Source organism: Rhamphochromis sp. 'chilingali', assembly GCF_963969265.1.
Source record: "Rhamphochromis sp. 'chilingali' genome assembly, chromosome: 18".
Classification (NCBI taxonomy): domain Eukaryota; kingdom Metazoa; phylum Chordata; class Actinopteri; order Cichliformes; family Cichlidae; genus Rhamphochromis; species Rhamphochromis sp. 'chilingali'.
The window spans coordinates 25,903,875-25,919,876 of record NC_137945.1 but is presented as its reverse complement, the minus strand read 5'-3'; the positions used below and the strand labels follow the sequence as shown (position 1 = coordinate 25,919,876).

At 39.6% G+C, this 16,002-nt stretch overlaps 3 protein-coding genes across 5 annotated transcripts; 2 read left to right on the top strand and 1 right to left on the bottom strand.

Moving 5' to 3' along the window:
- Positions 1 to 69: 69 nt before the first annotated feature.
- Positions 70 to 15,788, bottom strand: LOC308386008 (protein broad-minded-like). 3 transcript variants are annotated; one of them, XR_013969684.1, is made up of 9 exons: positions 14,755 to 15,784; positions 14,480 to 14,655; positions 13,477 to 13,595; positions 12,086 to 12,205; positions 11,740 to 11,828; positions 7,509 to 7,596; positions 5,977 to 6,095; positions 4,584 to 4,703; positions 4,232 to 4,326 (listed from the first exon to the last, which is right to left on the bottom strand). XR_013969684.1 is itself a non-coding variant. In XM_080865278.1 (6 exons), the coding sequence occupies exons 1-6, from the start codon at positions 14,763 to 14,765 to the stop codon at positions 7,593 to 7,595; spliced, it is 519 nt and encodes a 172-aa protein (XP_080721404.1). In that variant the 5' UTR covers positions 14,766 to 15,788; the 3' UTR covers positions 6,116 to 7,592. The 3 variants fall into 3 exon arrangements, 2 of the variants coding, with proteins under 2 accessions (XP_080721405.1, XP_080721404.1); XM_080865278.1 differs by lacking the exons at positions 4,232 to 4,326; positions 4,584 to 4,703; positions 5,977 to 6,095 and having other exon boundaries at positions 6,116 to 7,596; positions 14,755 to 15,788; XM_080865279.1 differs by lacking the exons at positions 11,740 to 11,828; positions 12,086 to 12,205; positions 13,477 to 13,595; positions 14,480 to 14,655; positions 14,755 to 15,784 and adding an exon at positions 70 to 92 and having other exon boundaries at positions 4,238 to 4,326; positions 7,509 to 7,594.
- On the top strand, positions 102 to 4,231 carry LOC308385980 (spastin-like). The gene has a single exon (XM_080865227.1). The coding sequence runs from the start codon at positions 1,237 to 1,239 to the stop codon at positions 2,356 to 2,358; it is 1,122 nt and encodes a 373-aa protein (XP_080721353.1). The 5' UTR covers positions 102 to 1,236; the 3' UTR covers positions 2,359 to 4,231.
- On the top strand, positions 7,606 to 11,733 carry LOC308385983 (spastin-like). Its single transcript, XM_080865230.1, has one exon. It carries the CDS (start codon positions 8,741 to 8,743, stop codon positions 9,860 to 9,862), a length of 1,122 nt encoding a protein of 373 aa, XP_080721356.1. The 5' UTR covers positions 7,606 to 8,740; the 3' UTR covers positions 9,863 to 11,733.
- Positions 15,789 to 16,002: the final 214 nt, after the last annotated feature.

Sequence of the window (16,002 nt, the reverse complement as noted above, 5' to 3'; positions counted from 1 at the left end):
GTACCTGAACTGTGCAGAGCCACAACTCCCGGAGCAGTTGCTGCCACCTGTGTCACCATCACCCCGTAGCCAAACTTCTCGCAGCTGCTCACCTACAGAAAACACACAGAAATCTCATACCCCTAGAAATATTTCAGCCTTTCACTATCACAGTTTTTGGTTATCAGGTAAAAAATGAATGAGAGTTTGGAAAAAGGATGGAAAAGGTTTAGGTCAAATGTAGTACTAATGTATCATAAAGGGAGATGTGTAAGTAAATCTGGGATTCTGGAAAGGCACAACATAATGTAGTTAAACATGCTGTGGAGAATTTAAATTGTAAATTGATATTGGAGTGTGCAGGCCCTTCATTAATTACAACACAATGCCACAACTAAAAATAGACAAAATATAATTACATTCCATAATTAAAGTGTAATGCCAAACTAGAGAAGCAATTACAATGGTGCGTAAACAATGGCAGTAAATTAAGCCCACGGGGGATCAGCTAAGGTTTGCAGCAAGCCTGAGTGTTTGTGTGTTTACAATTTGAATCTTAGACTCAGACCCTGTGACAAGGTCTGTGAAAACCACGTTTTTATGCCTGAAATACTACAGTACTACACTCCCACCAGATGAGCTCATGCAGCCTGTCACGAACCGGGACATACAACCATGACAAAACAGGAGATGCACACACAATTTATTGTGTTATTAATTTAGATCAACTGTGCTAATATAGTATACCAAAATGAAAACAATAACTCAAATTTCAGATATTTGAGGTTGTGCTGAAAATAATGGTGCCAAATAAGGCAAGAAAAACATATTTTAAAGGTGAAATATAGAGGTAAAATCAAAAATAGTCAAGAACGGCCAATTATACCCTGGACCACAGAGGGTTAAATTTGAAAACGGTTTAAAAAAAAACATCCCCATTCTAAAATGTCATGTGACAATCTGATTCATGAAGAGTGATGATGTCACAAGGACATGTGATGATGTCACAAGGACATGTGATGATGTCACAAGCACATGCCTTTGAGCCTTTGAAGTTTTTCTATAAATAGGGGTCAGGAGCAGCAAGTTTTAGTCAGTTTGTTCGCAGCCTTCAAACGTTCGACCAGAGCTATATTTGAAAGTATTTGTAAACCTCTGTAACATCACGCTCCAAAGCCCTGTGACGTTTCTGTGTTCTGTGACGTTGTCCCAAAGAAAGACCTTTAAATGCGATAAATAGCCTAAACGTTTTCGTTTATGACTAGTTTACCGTGTTATGACTGTGAACAGGGGGGAAGTCGCGCAAGAGAAATGTCGACCAAAACAATTGCAAGTAAGCCAAAGTCAGTTCCTAAAAGTCAACCCGCAGGTGTTTCCACCACCATCAGACCCTCCACTTCTGTAAGACCTCCATTAAGAATAACTGATGCAAAGAAAACCGCTCGGGTGGGAAAAACTCAGAATGGAAGACCGGCAGCTGTGAAACAGCCCCCGAAGAGGGATATGAAAAAGAATGTGGACAGTAAACTGGTCAGCTTAATTACAAATGAAATTGTATACAGTGGAGCGACTGTGTCATTTGATGACATCGCAGGGCAGGATCTGGCAAAGCAAGCACTTCAAGAAATTGTCATCCTTCCTGCCTTAAGACCTGATCTCTTTACTGGTCTGAGAGCTCCTGCACGTGGCTTGCTTTTATTTGGCCCACCAGGAAATGGGAAGACCATGCTCGCCAAAGCAGTTGCTGCAGAGTCTAATGCAACATTCTTCAACATCAGTGCTGCTAGTTTGACCTCCAAATATGTGGGAGAAGGCGAGAAGCTCGTACGAGCACTCTTTGCAGTTGCAAGAGAGAGACAGCCCTCAGTAATCTTCATCGATGAAGTGGACGGCTTGCTCTGTCAAAGGAGGGAGGGGGAGCACGACGCCTCTCGCCGTTTAAAAACTGAGTTCCTCATTGAGTTTGACGGGTTGCAGTCAGGAAAGGATGACAGAGTACTTGTAATGGGAGCAACGAACAGGCCCCAGGAGCTCGATGAAGCAATATTAAGGCGCTTTGCAAAAAGAGTATATGTGACCTTACCCGATGAGAAGACAAGATTTACGCTGCTGAAAAATCTTTTGGGAACGCACGGGAGTCCACTGAGCCAAGACGAACTGTCCTGTCTTGCAAAAGTGACTGAAGGATATTCAGGGAGCGATTTGACAGCATTAGCCAAAGATGCTGCACTTGGCCCAATAAGAGAGTTGGCACCAGAACAAGTCCGTGTTATAGCTGCTGCTGAGGTGCGCAACATTAAGATAAAAGACTTTGAGGATTCTCTGAAGCAAATCAAACCAACTGTTAGTCCAGCAACTCTTAACATGTACACCAAATAGAACAAAGATTTTGGTGGTCCTTCTTCAATAAATCCAAATCCAGTCAGGCTGGATGAAACAGAGTGCAAAAATAAAGAGCTTCTTCAAGAGAAAGAGCAACAGGAAAAAGAAAAAAAACGTATTCTCCAGGACTTGGAGAGAAGAAATCTACAACTGAACAAATTAATACAATGAAGGACAGAACACCTGAACTGGAAGGAGAAGTATTGGAAAAACGACGTTCAAAGATGCAGCGTAGGATCAATGAAATGGCGAAAAAACACTCAGAGGTCATTAATGAGATGTTGTTGAACTCAGACAACTTGAAGTGTGAAAACGCTGAAATGCTTGCACAAAAGCAGCAACAAGAGAAAATAAATGAAGACCTGCAGCGTAAGCTTCAAGAAATCACAAGAAGAAATGAGCAGTTAGAAAAGATGCACAAGGAAAAACAACAGCAAAATACAGACAAGTGCAATCTATTAAAAGAAATGGAGCAAAGATGCCAGAAACTTGAGAAGGAAGTTGAAGAAACAACCGATCAGTTGAGAACCCTCATCCTAGAGAAAAAAGTGGTCGTGGAAAAGCTCATGGAAAAGAAGAAAAAACGTTTCCGCTTCTTCTGGAGGAGGGACACTCCTGCTTTTTCTACTCTTTCTATTTTTTCTACTGCTGACGTCACCTCGTCTCCCTCCACCTCTGTTCCATCTTAATTTTCACCTCTCCTCTCCCCTTCTCTCCTAACACTTCTTCCCTCTCTCCTTCATCTTTTTTCACCCCAACCAGTCCCGGCAGTTGACTGCCCCTCGTGAGCCTGGTTCTGCCGGAAGTTTCTGCCCGTTTAAAGGCAGTTTTTCTTCCCCACTGTCGCCTAGTGCTTGCTCAGAGGGGATTGTTGGGGTTTTCTCTTTTCTTTTTTTTCCCCTTCTTATTACCATTTTCCTTTATTTACCGATTTGTTTTGTTTACTTTTCTTTTACGTTGTTTCTTTATTTACTTGTTTAACTTTTTTTCAACTTATGTAATAAACTAATAAACCAATTGAATTTATCCTCTGCGTATTTTACATCTAATCTTTAAAGAATATTTCCAAAACATTTTCAAACATCACGATCTGTCTTTTGTTTGCTTGTTAAAACCCCGTAAATGGTGAAGTAAAAACCCTGTGATATGGTTTAAAACATCAAAATAGACTAAACAACTAGTCTAAAACTAAGAGACACAGGATAAAGTTGGTGTGAAGGTTTCAGTCTGTGAATGAATCTAAGCACCATCACCTTAACTTTAAATTCATCTCTGTTACCCTCTTTGTGACTGAACTCTGACCGTGAGCACCACAGCCACTGCGCACCAGTCACACACACTTTAAATCCATCACAGTAAACCAGTTAGTTTACCTCAGTTTGTTTTGCAGCACATTTCACAACATGCAAAAGCATAATGTGCCATGTACAGACTCAAAATCTGATTTAAAAACATGAGGACTGACCTGTAAGCTTTACATTTACAGTTTATCACATACCACTGAGCAGTTCTTACCTGTAATTCTAAGCCCTCTTCTTCCTTTTCTGGTTTAAAACATCAAATTAGACTAAACAACTAGTCTAAAACCAAGAGACACTTAAATATTAAGTTAAACCTCTGGGGTTGCCGGACGCGCCGGCGCGTCAAAATCACATGACCAATTTAAGACGACACAGCTACAAGATGCAGCGATTCAGAGGCTGTATCCCAATTCAGGGTCTGCAGCCTTAAAGGCCGCATTTTAAGGCCGATTACGTCACCATGCCAGTCTCCTATTGCCAGAGGCTGAAGTGTGTGTGCAGTCACCAGGTGATAATCTGATATCGTCTACTTCCCCACTGATGTTAAGTAATATGAAAAAAATAATGAATCCCACCTTAGGCCGAATGTGTGACTCTCTTCGTAGTGGAAGAGAGAATGAATCTTCCCATCCGAATTCACGGCAATCAGTCTGTCAATCAAATCCTGTGGAGTAAAATGAGAGGCTTTGAACAAGAATGCACCGGATAGGGTGCAAAACGAAAACTGTGTGGAAATTTACAATGGGTAAGGTGGAGAACGTATATCAGTCTCAGTGTGAGAGGGTTTATTTGAATGCGTTTGAAGTAAAACAAATGGGTGGGTGGTGTTTGGAGGCCAAATAAAAAGTGCAAACATGCCCTCAGATGGATGACAAAAAAAAACTGCAGTGTGTGGAAAAGAAGAAGAAGAAAAACACTTACAGGTATGGAGGTTGGCATCTCCCTCAGGGTGTATTCGCTTTTGTTGGCCAAAGACTGTCGGCCCAGCAGTTGCCACACCGACTGGGAAGAGGAGAGGAGGTTGACCAAGTACAGGAAGGACTGAAGAGGAAAGTAAATACAGCAGCTGTTAGAGAGAAAAAATGTATTTGCTTTTAAAGACCATTGTGAATGCATTTGTGCACGTCATGGATTGATCAAATCCTAACACATAATAATAATATAACACTATTCAACTACAAACACTACCGATAATATGACAAATAATATCTGTAGTATTCAAAGCAAAACAAAATGTAAAAAGAATTTATGATTGCAAAGATAAAACATGGTTTACCACACTCTCAAAACTGAATAAGACATATATTCTGAGCAGAGTGGTTGAGCAGAAACCTATTGCAGCCTGAAGAATATTAAACTACAGGAAAGCTCCCTGCATTTTTCACTGGGTCTGGTAGAACAGGGAAAACATATCATCAAAAGCATCAAAGGAAAAAAAGAGAGACACTTGCACAAACGAGCTACAACTTAGATTATATTAAACAGCTTCAAAGAAACGTAAAGAAAAAAACAAGATACGATGGATTTTTTTTTCTAAAATAGAAATATCTATACTTTCATGTGTCTTCTGATGTTTCTGTGCATGTGTGAACTTATCTTCATATGTACTACCAAACCTCCTACTGTACTTAGCACAGATTAAAGCAAAGACTCGAGTTAATTCACCAAAGTGCTGGTGTGTGTATATTTAGTTTTCCTTTGACCTCAGCATATATGTATAACCCACTGATAAGGCAGACTTTAAAGTCGCCTGTGGCAGGACACAGTTTACACATCACTGGCTGTCCGTATTCACTTGGCTAGTCTCTCTGAGAGAGATGACTTGGCTGCTGTCAGAGGCCAAGCATCAGACACACACAGACAGGCTCACGCTGGAGCTTGTTGAAGCTTTCCTGAGAGAAATTCTGCCAAAAACATAACTAAAAATGCAGTCTTATGAAAGTAAGGCTTATTTGCCCAGACACCCATAAACCAATCAGCAAAAAGCCTTTCTTGTTAACAAAATCACTATTGCCAGTTTCTTAAATATGAATATTCACAAGTGAATTTTCTACATGGCTGCTGGTATCACAGCAACACATGGACCACTATTCTGAGTCCTGGGTTAATAATAATTGGAATCAATTTAATTTTAATCAATTTAAACACCTTTGTAACCAGTGAGCTAAAAACATGATGGAAAAGCAAAACTTCTAAGAGATCTGTGTCTGTACTATTATGTAGATATCTAAAAATTGGGGCATTGTGGGCTCCAGGAAGTTTCTCCTTCTCCCTCTCTCTCTCACACACACACGCACGCACATACATACAATACCTTAATGCAACTCCTATCTGTGGGGTCAATGGGAGTTGGTTTGGGACGGACCACTCTGATGTCGTCACTGCTGCACTCAAGAACAGACCATAGCTCTAGTACCAGGGCCCGAATAAAGCCTGAGACAGAACACGGAGAAATTTGTTGTACCAAACATTTATTTGAAATAGCAGCAACTAAAATTATTAACAGTGCTTTAATAAATAAACGACTGACTTTGTTATTGTGTGCAATCTTTTAAAGAAATCTGTCTTTGCATTGCTGGCACCGTTTTGATTGGAGGATTTGAATCTCAGGAAGGAAGGAATTTATAATGCCACTCCCTTTGATCCCATTTAATCTCTTCCCTGTTGCACTTTGGCCTGTCAGTAACTACATTTGAATTTTGCAGCTCAAGCTTGCACATAAAGGCTGGATAAAAACGTTAATGCAATCAAAATGTACGCAGCCCTCGCTGGAAAACTGGGGATACAGTACAGTACATAAATGATGAAGCAAAGACAAAACATTAGTGTCATGGAAGAAGAAATAGTCAGTGCATCACGGGAAGCTCCCAGCAATAAAACCTGCATTTGTATTGACACATAAACCTTAATTTGTGAGCAATTTTCAGTGTATTTCAGTTAAATTAACGAGACAAATATAACAAAAGGGATTTTATACTTAGAAGAAGAATATGAAATTGAAATATTAAACTAAGAAAACTATAAATACTGCAGTTCTAGAGTTACAGATATACAATTAAGCTTTGCATATCAGTGCTGTATAACCCAGGGAATGTACTTTTTTTTTTTTTATAATTGAATAGTAATGGAAATCATGAACTGTTTTTCAGAGGTCATAGATCAAATGAGCAGTAGAGTTTTTCTCACAGAATGGTTCTTTCACATAGAAAGCAGTGTGTGCTGCAGGTTTAGCAAATGGCCCATCATTTGTAAGCTCTGTCTGGACTATATCACTTTTTGAGGTCATCCTTCTTTCTGTCAGTCTGCCTTTTTATCGATGGCACAAACATATGTCACATCATGGAACACATGAGTGCTCCACAGCCAGCGCTGCTCAACACAGCAGGGAACTGTTCTTGCGTGGGTAAAGTCATAGGAGAGAATAGGTTTCAGAACGCAGCGGTGCTGTTATAAGCGAAGGGCTGATAAGTAATCAGACTTCTTTTCCCATAACCAGTTGAGTCGCCCCTTCTAGCCAATAGAAAGAATGCAGGATTAAAATATTTGTTCACTAGCTTCATTTTTTGACCTCTTTTGACAAGAGTACGGTATTTCCTGGAGCCTTTTGCATATGGATAAACCTAGTATCAGTATACAACTGATATGTGAATCCATTTATCAAAAAAGAACGCCTCTTCTTACTCTTTCTTACCCAAACAAAAACGGTTTGACAAATACATTTCTCCCTAAGCTGCCTTAAGTCTCCTTTATACCGACAACACAAAAACAACAACAACAACTTATAATATAAGCCTTAAGCATCACAGCTGACAAGTGTTTGTTGTGTCCAAATAACTGCAATAGTACCTGAACTGTGCAGAGCCACAACTCCCGGAGCAGTTGCTGCCACCTGTGTCACCATCACCCCGTAGCCAAACTTCTCGCAGCTGCTCACCTACAGAAAACACACAGAAATCTCATACCCCTAGAAATATTTCAGCCTTTCACTATCACAGTTTTTGGTTATCAGGTAAAAAATGAATGAGAGTTTGGAAAAAGGATGGAAAAGGTTTAGGTCAAATGTAGTACTAATGTATCATAAAGGGAGATGTGTAAGTAAATCTGGGATTCTGGAAAGGCACAACATAATGTAGTTAAACATGCTGTGGAGAATTTAAATTGTAAATTGATATTGGAGTGTGCAGGCCCTTCATTAATTACAACACAATGCCACAACTAAAAATAGACAAAATATAATTACATTCCATAATTAAAGTGTAATGCCAAACTAGAGAAGCAATTACAATGGTGCGTAAACAATGGCAGTAAATTAAGCCCACGGGGGATCAGCTAAGGTTTGCAGCAAGCCTGAGTGTTTGTGTGTTTACAATTTGAATCTTAGACTCAGACCCTGTGACAAGGTCTGTGAAAACCACGTTTTTATGCCTGAAATACTACAGTACTACACTCCCACCAGATGAGCTCATGCAGCCTGTCACGAACCGGGACATACAACCATGACAAAACAGGAGATGCACACACAATTTATTGTGTTATTAATTTAGATCAACTGTGCTAATATAGTATACCAAAATGAAAACAATAACTCAAATTTCAGATATTTGAGGTTGTGCTGAAAATAATGGTGCCAAATAAGGCAAGAAAAACATATTTTAAAGGTGAAATATAGAGGTAAAATCAAAAATAGTCAAGAACGGCCAATTATACCCTGGACCACAGAGGGTTAAATTTGAAAACGGTTTAAAAAAAAACATCCCCATTCTAAAATGTCATGTGACAATCTGATTCATGAAGAGTGATGATGTCACAAGGACATGTGATGATGTCACAAGGACATGTGATGATGTCACAAGCACATGCCTTTGAGCCTTTGAAGTTTTTCTATAAATAGGGGTCAGGAGCAGCAAGTTTTAGTCAGTTTGTTCGCAGCCTTCAAACGTTCGACCAGAGCTATATTTGAAAGTATTTGTAAACCTCTGTAACATCACGCTCCAAAGCCCTGTGACGTTTCTGTGTTCTGTGACGTTGTCCCAAAGAAAGACCTTTAAATGCGATAAATAGCCTAAACGTTTTCGTTTATGACTAGTTTACCGTGTTATGACTGTGAACAGGGGGGAAGTCGCGCAAGAGAAATGTCGACCAAAACAATTGCAAGTAAGCCAAAGTCAGTTCCTAAAAGTCAACCCGCAGGTGTTTCCACCACCATCAGACCCTCCACTTCTGTAAGACCTCCATTAAGAATAACTGATGCAAAGAAAACCGCTCGGGTGGGAAAAACTCAGAATGGAAGACCGGCAGCTGTGAAACAGCCCCCGAAGAGGGATATGAAAAAGAATGTGGACAGTAAACTGGTCAGCTTAATTACAAATGAAATTGTATACAGTGGAGCGACTGTGTCATTTGATGACATCGCAGGGCAGGATCTGGCAAAGCAAGCACTTCAAGAAATTGTCATCCTTCCTGCCTTAAGACCTGATCTCTTTACTGGTCTGAGAGCTCCTGCACGTGGCTTGCTTTTATTTGGCCCACCAGGAAATGGGAAGACCATGCTCGCCAAAGCAGTTGCTGCAGAGTCTAATGCAACATTCTTCAACATCAGTGCTGCTAGTTTGACCTCCAAATATGTGGGAGAAGGCGAGAAGCTCGTACGAGCACTCTTTGCAGTTGCAAGAGAGAGACAGCCCTCAGTAATCTTCATCGATGAAGTGGACGGCTTGCTCTGTCAAAGGAGGGAGGGGGAGCACGACGCCTCTCGCCGTTTAAAAACTGAGTTCCTCATTGAGTTTGACGGGTTGCAGTCAGGAAAGGATGACAGAGTACTTGTAATGGGAGCAACGAACAGGCCCCAGGAGCTCGATGAAGCAATATTAAGGCGCTTTGCAAAAAGAGTATATGTGACCTTACCCGATGAGAAGACAAGATTTACGCTGCTGAAAAATCTTTTGGGAACGCACGGGAGTCCACTGAGCCAAGACGAACTGTCCTGTCTTGCAAAAGTGACTGAAGGATATTCAGGGAGCGATTTGACAGCATTAGCCAAAGATGCTGCACTTGGCCCAATAAGAGAGTTGGCACCAGAACAAGTCCGTGTTATAGCTGCTGCTGAGGTGCGCAACATTAAGATAAAAGACTTTGAGGATTCTCTGAAGCAAATCAAACCAACTGTTAGTCCAGCAACTCTTAACATGTACACCAAATAGAACAAAGATTTTGGTGGTCCTTCTTCAATAAATCCAAATCCAGTCAGGCTGGATGAAACAGAGTGCAAAAATAAAGAGCTTCTTCAAGAGAAAGAGCAACAGGAAAAAGAAAAAAAACGTATTCTCCAGGACTTGGAGAGAAGAAATCTACAACTGAACAAATTAATACAATGAAGGACAGAACACCTGAACTGGAAGGAGAAGTATTGGAAAAACGATGTTCAAAGATGCAGCGTAGGATCAATGAAATGGCGAAAAAACACTCAGAGGTCATTAATGAGATGTTGTTGAACTCAGACAACTTGAAGTGTGAAAACGCTGAAATGCTTGCACAAAAGCAGCAACAAGAGAAAATAAATGAAGACCTGCAGCGTAAGCTTCAAGAAATCACAAGAAGAAATGAGCAGTTAGAAAAGATGCACAAGGAAAAACAACAGCAAAATACAGACAAGTGCAATCTATTAAAAGAAATGGAGCAAAGATGCCAGAAACTTGAGAAGGAAGTTGAAGAAACAACCGATCAGTTGAGAACCCTCATCCTAGAGAAAAAAGTGGTCGTGGAAAAGCTCATGGAAAAGAAGAAAAAACGTTTCCGCTTCTTCTGGAGGAGGGACACTCCTGCTTTTTCTACTCTTTCTATTTTTTCTACTGCTGACGTCACCTCGTCTCCCTCCACCTCTGTTCCATCTTAATTTTCACCTCTCCTCTCCCCTTCTCTCCTAACACTTCTTCCCTCTCTCCTTCATCTTTTTTCACCCCAACCAGTCCCGGCAGTTGACTGCCCCTCGTGAGCCTGGTTCTGCCGGAAGTTTCTGCCCGTTTAAAGGCAGTTTTTCTTCCCCACTGTCGCCTAGTGCTTGCTCAGAGGGGATTGTTGGGGTTTTCTCTTTTCTTTTTTTTCCCCTTCTTATTACCATTTTCCTTTATTTACCGATTTGTTTTGTTTACTTTTCTTTTACGTTGTTTCTTTATTTACTTGTTTAACTTTTTTTCAACTTATGTAATAAACTAATAAACCAATTGAATTTATCCTCTGCGTATTTTACATCTAATCTTTAAAGAATATTTCCAAAACATTTTCAAACATCACGATCTGTCTTTTGTTTGCTTGTTAAAACCCCGTAAATGGTGAAGTAAAAACCCTGTGATATGGTTTAAAACATCAAAATAGACTAAACAACTAGTCTAAAACTAAGAGACACAGGATAAAGTTGGTGTGAAGGTTTCAGTCTGTGAATGAATCTAAGCACCATCACCTTAACTTTAAATTCATCTCTGTTACCCTCTTTGTGACTGAACTCTGACCGTGAGCACCACAGCCACTGCGCACCAGTCACACGCACTTTAAATCCATCACAGTAAACCAGTTAGTTTACCTCAGTTTGTTTTGCAGCACATTTCACAACATGCAAAAGCATAATGTGCCATGTACAGACTCAAAATCTGATTTAAAAACATGAGGACTGACCTGTAAGCTTTACATTTACAGTTTATCACATACCACTGAGGTTCTTACCTGTAATTCTAAGCCCTCTTCTTCCTTTTCTGGTTTAAAACATCAAATTAGACTAAACAACTAGTCTAAAACCAAGAGACACTTAAATATTAAGTTAAACCTCTGGGGTTGCCGGACGCGCCGGCGCGTCAAAATCACATGACCAATTTAAGACGACACAGCTACAAGATGCAGCGATTCAGAGGCTGTATCCCAATTCAGGGTCTGCAGCCTTAAAGGCCGCATTTTAAGGCCGATTACGTCACCATGCCAGTCTCCTATTGCCAGAGGCTGAAGTGTGTGTGCAGTCACCAGGTGATAATCTGATATCGTCTACTTCCCCACTGATGTTAAGTAATATGAAAAAAATAATGAATCCCACCTTAGGCCGAATGTGTGACTCTCTTCGTAGTGGAAGAGAGAATGAATCTTCCCATCCGAATTCACGGCAATCAGTCTGTCAATCAAATCCTGTGGAGTAAAATGAGAGGCTTTGAACAAGAATGCACCGGATAGGGTGCAAAACGAAAACTGTGTGGAAATTTACAATGGGTAAGGTGGAGAACGTATATCAGTCTCAGTGTGAGAGGGTTTATTTGAATGCGTTTGAAGTAAAACAAATGGGTGGGTGGTGTTTGGAGGCCAAATAAAAAGTGCAAACATGCCCTCAGATGGATGACAAAAAAAACCTGCAGTGTGTGGAAAAGAAGAAGAAGAAAAACACTTACAGGTATGGAGGTTGGCATCTCCCTCAGGGTGTATTCGCTTTTGTTGGCCAAAGACTGTCGGCCCAGCAGTTGCCACACCGACTGGGAAGAGGAGAGGAGGTTGACCAAGTACAGGAAGGACTGAAGAGGAAAGTAAATACAGCAGCTGTTAGAGAGAAAAAATGTATTTGCTTTTAAAGACCATTGTGAATGCATTTGTGCACGTCATGGATTGATCAAATCCTAACACATAATAATAATATAACACTATTCAACTACAAACACTACCGATAATATGACAAATAATATCTGTAGTATTCAAAGCAAAACAAAATGTAAAAAGAATTTATGATTGCAAAGATAAAACATGGTTTACCACACTCTCAAAACTGAATAAGACATATATTCTGAGCAGAGTGGTTGAGCAGAAACCTATTGCAGCCTGAAGAATATTAAACTACAGGAAAGCTCCCTGCATTTTTCACTGGGTCTGGTAGAACAGGGAAAATATATCATCAAAAGCATCAAAGGAAAAAAAGAGAGACACTTGCACAAACGAGCTACAACTTAGATTATATTAAACAGCTTCAAAGAAACGTAAAGAAAAAAACAAGATACGATGGATTTTTTTTTCTAAAATAGAAATATCTATACTTTCATGTGTCTTCTGATGTTTCTGTGCATGTGTGAACTTATCTTCATATGTACTACCAAACCTCCTACTGTACTTAGCACAGATTAAAGCAAAGACTCGAGTTAATTCACCAAAGTGCTGGTGTGTGTATATTTAGTTTTCCTTTGACCTCAGCATATATGTATAACCCACTGATAAGGCAGACTTTAAAGTCGCCTGTGGCAGGACACAGTTTACACATCACTGGCTGTCCGTATTCACTTGGCTAGTCTCTCTGAGAGAGATGACTTGGCTGCTGTCAGAGGCCAAGCATCAGACACACACAGACAGGCTCACGCTGGAGCTTGTTGAAGCTTTCCTGAGAGAAATTCTGCCAAAAACATAACTAAAAATGCAGTCTTATGAAAGTAAGGCTTATTTGCCCAGACACCCATAAACCAATCAGCAAAAAGCCTTTCTTGTTAACAAAATCACTATTGCCAGTTTCTTAAATATGAATATTCACAAGTGAATTTTCTACATGGCTGCTGGTATCACAGCAACACATGGACCACTATTCTGAGTCCTGGGTTAATAATAATTGGAATCAATTTAATTTTAATCAATTTAAACACCTTTGTAACCAGTGAGCTAAAAACATGATGGAAAAGCAAAACTTCTAAGAGATCTGTGTCTGTACTATTATGTAGATATCTAAAAATTGGGGCATTGTGGGCTCCAGGAAGTTTCTCCTTCTCCCTCTCTCTCACACACACACGCACGCACATACATACAATACCTTAATGCAACTCCTATCTGTGGGGTCAATGGGAGTTGGTTTGGGACGGACCACTCTGATGTCGTCACTGCTGCACTCAAGAACAGACCATAGCTCTAGTACCAGGGCCCGAATAAAGCCTGAGACAGAACACGGAGAAATTTGTTGTACCAAACATTTATTTGAAATAGCAGCAACTAAAATTATTAACAGTGCTTTAATAAATAAACGACTGACTTTGTTATTGTGTGCAATCCTTTAAAGAAATCTGTCTTTGCATTGCTGGCACCGTTTTGATTGGAGGATTTGAATCTCAGGAAGGAAGGAATTTATAATGCCACTCCCTTTGATCCCATTTAATCTCTTCCCTGTTGCACTTTGGCCTGTCAGTAACTACATTTGAATTTTGCAGCTCAAGCTTGCACATAAAGGCTGGATAAAAACGTTAATGCAATCAAAATGTACGCAGCCCTCGCTGGAAAACTGGGGATACAGTACAGTACATAAATGATGAAGCAAAGACAAAACATTAGTGTCATGGAAGAAGAAATAGTCAGTGCATCACGGGAAGCTCCCAGCAATAAAACCTGCATTTGTATTGACACATAAACCTTAATTTGTGAGCAATTTTCAGTGTATTTCAGTTAAATTAACGAGACAAATATAACAAAAGGGATTTTATACTTAGAAGAAGAATATGAAATTGAAATATTAAACTAAGAAAACTATAAATACTGCAGTTCTAGAGTTACAGATATACAATTAAGCTTTGCATATCAGTGCTGTATAACCCAGGGAATGTACTTTTTTTTTTTTTATAATTGAATAGTAATGGAAATCATGAACTGTTTTTCAGAGGTCATAGATCAAATGAGCAGTAGAGTTTTTCTCACAGAATGGTTCTTTCACATAGAAAGCAGTGTGTGCTGCAGGTTTAGCAAATGGCCCATCATTTGTATCTCCAGTGTCTGTTGAAGTGTACAGTATCTGTGTGTGTGCATGACCGTCGGTGCTCTCTGCTCACTCGGGTTCAGAGGTACAGGGAGGAGGCTCAGCAGGAGTAGAGGCAGCTGCTTCATCACAAACATGCCAGGTGCAGGCGGTAAAGGCCCTTTCTGTTTCCTCTCAACCCTCCTGCCAAAGCCATAGAACTCTGCCGAGGTGAACCAGACAACACAATATAGACATTTTTCCCTGTTCCTACATGGAAACACAAGATCAAACGGGCATTTTTTTTTGGCATAAATATGTATATCATATCGGACTCAGTTTGTTCCTGTTATTGTTTTTGCACTGTACTTGTCATCCATTCCAGTGAAACGATGCAGAAGGTTGTAGGTTGTGCAATAGTGCCATCTAGAGGTGAAGTAACATCACACTGCCCGTGCTCTTGTCTCGTCACGGTGTTTGCGTGTTTCTCCCTCTCTGCACACTCAGCGTTATATTCACAATATGTGGAAAATATATTGATATTGAATGTTCAAATATGAGGATATGTATAATGTATAGGTTGACTTTGCTCTACCTACACTTCTGGCAGAGCAGCAGTTGCAATGCGAACACATAATTAAACGGTGTATTTATAGGAACAGATTTCTTGCCTATGGCAGACAAAGTGATTTTAAACGTGTAAAAGGTTTCATTCACAGATGATTTATTACTATCACACCCTGGAGACTTTATAAAGAGCACTGCTGCAAAAGCAGCCTAAACAAACTTGTACAGTAGGTCACGCTGGTTTAGTTTTTCATCAAAATGCTTTTTTTCTTTTACTATTATTTTTGAAAACGTTACAGCACTGGTGGACATTTCCTACCAAATAAGAACTAGACACTACTGTTATGTAGTGGTTAATTGGAAAACTGTTTTATCACGAATTTCTTATTTAGAAATAATTAAAATTTTATTTGATGTTTTTTTTTTTTTTGGATGGATACTGTTATTGCAGTGATGCTGTAATTAAACTGTCTTCACCCCAGTAGAATAATTGCATGACTCCATCACTGAAGTGGAGGGTTTGTTTTGGAGGGGAAACGCACAGTGTCTCTTTAGTAGCATGGTGGTTGGATCCCACATTTGTTTCTTATGTAACATTGTAAATAGCTGCTAAGACAGCATATCTATTGGACAAGCACATATTATACATACTTTGCACGTGCAATATTTAAACATGTAGGCTAGAGAATGACTTTCAGTTGTATTATTTATTAGACGAATACTAATTATCACTGTAAATATGAAAATCTGTACAAAACATCAAAGCATTAAGAATACTTGCAATAAAAAGAAATTTTCTAAATGGTGCTGTTTGTCTTATTATGCAGTAGACTTGAGATCTCAGTAGTTATTAGTTCAAGATCAGGACACAGTGTTTAAGGGATTGTACATTTCAAAATATAATTTACTTTGAAGCGATCTGATCCTATGCCATGACATTTAAAACATTAACATAATGCTCACTTAAATTGAAAAAAAATCTCTCACTTTGTGATTTTTAAAAAAGCAAATAGAATGCATTTATCAAACACTTTTAGTTGATGTTTGTTA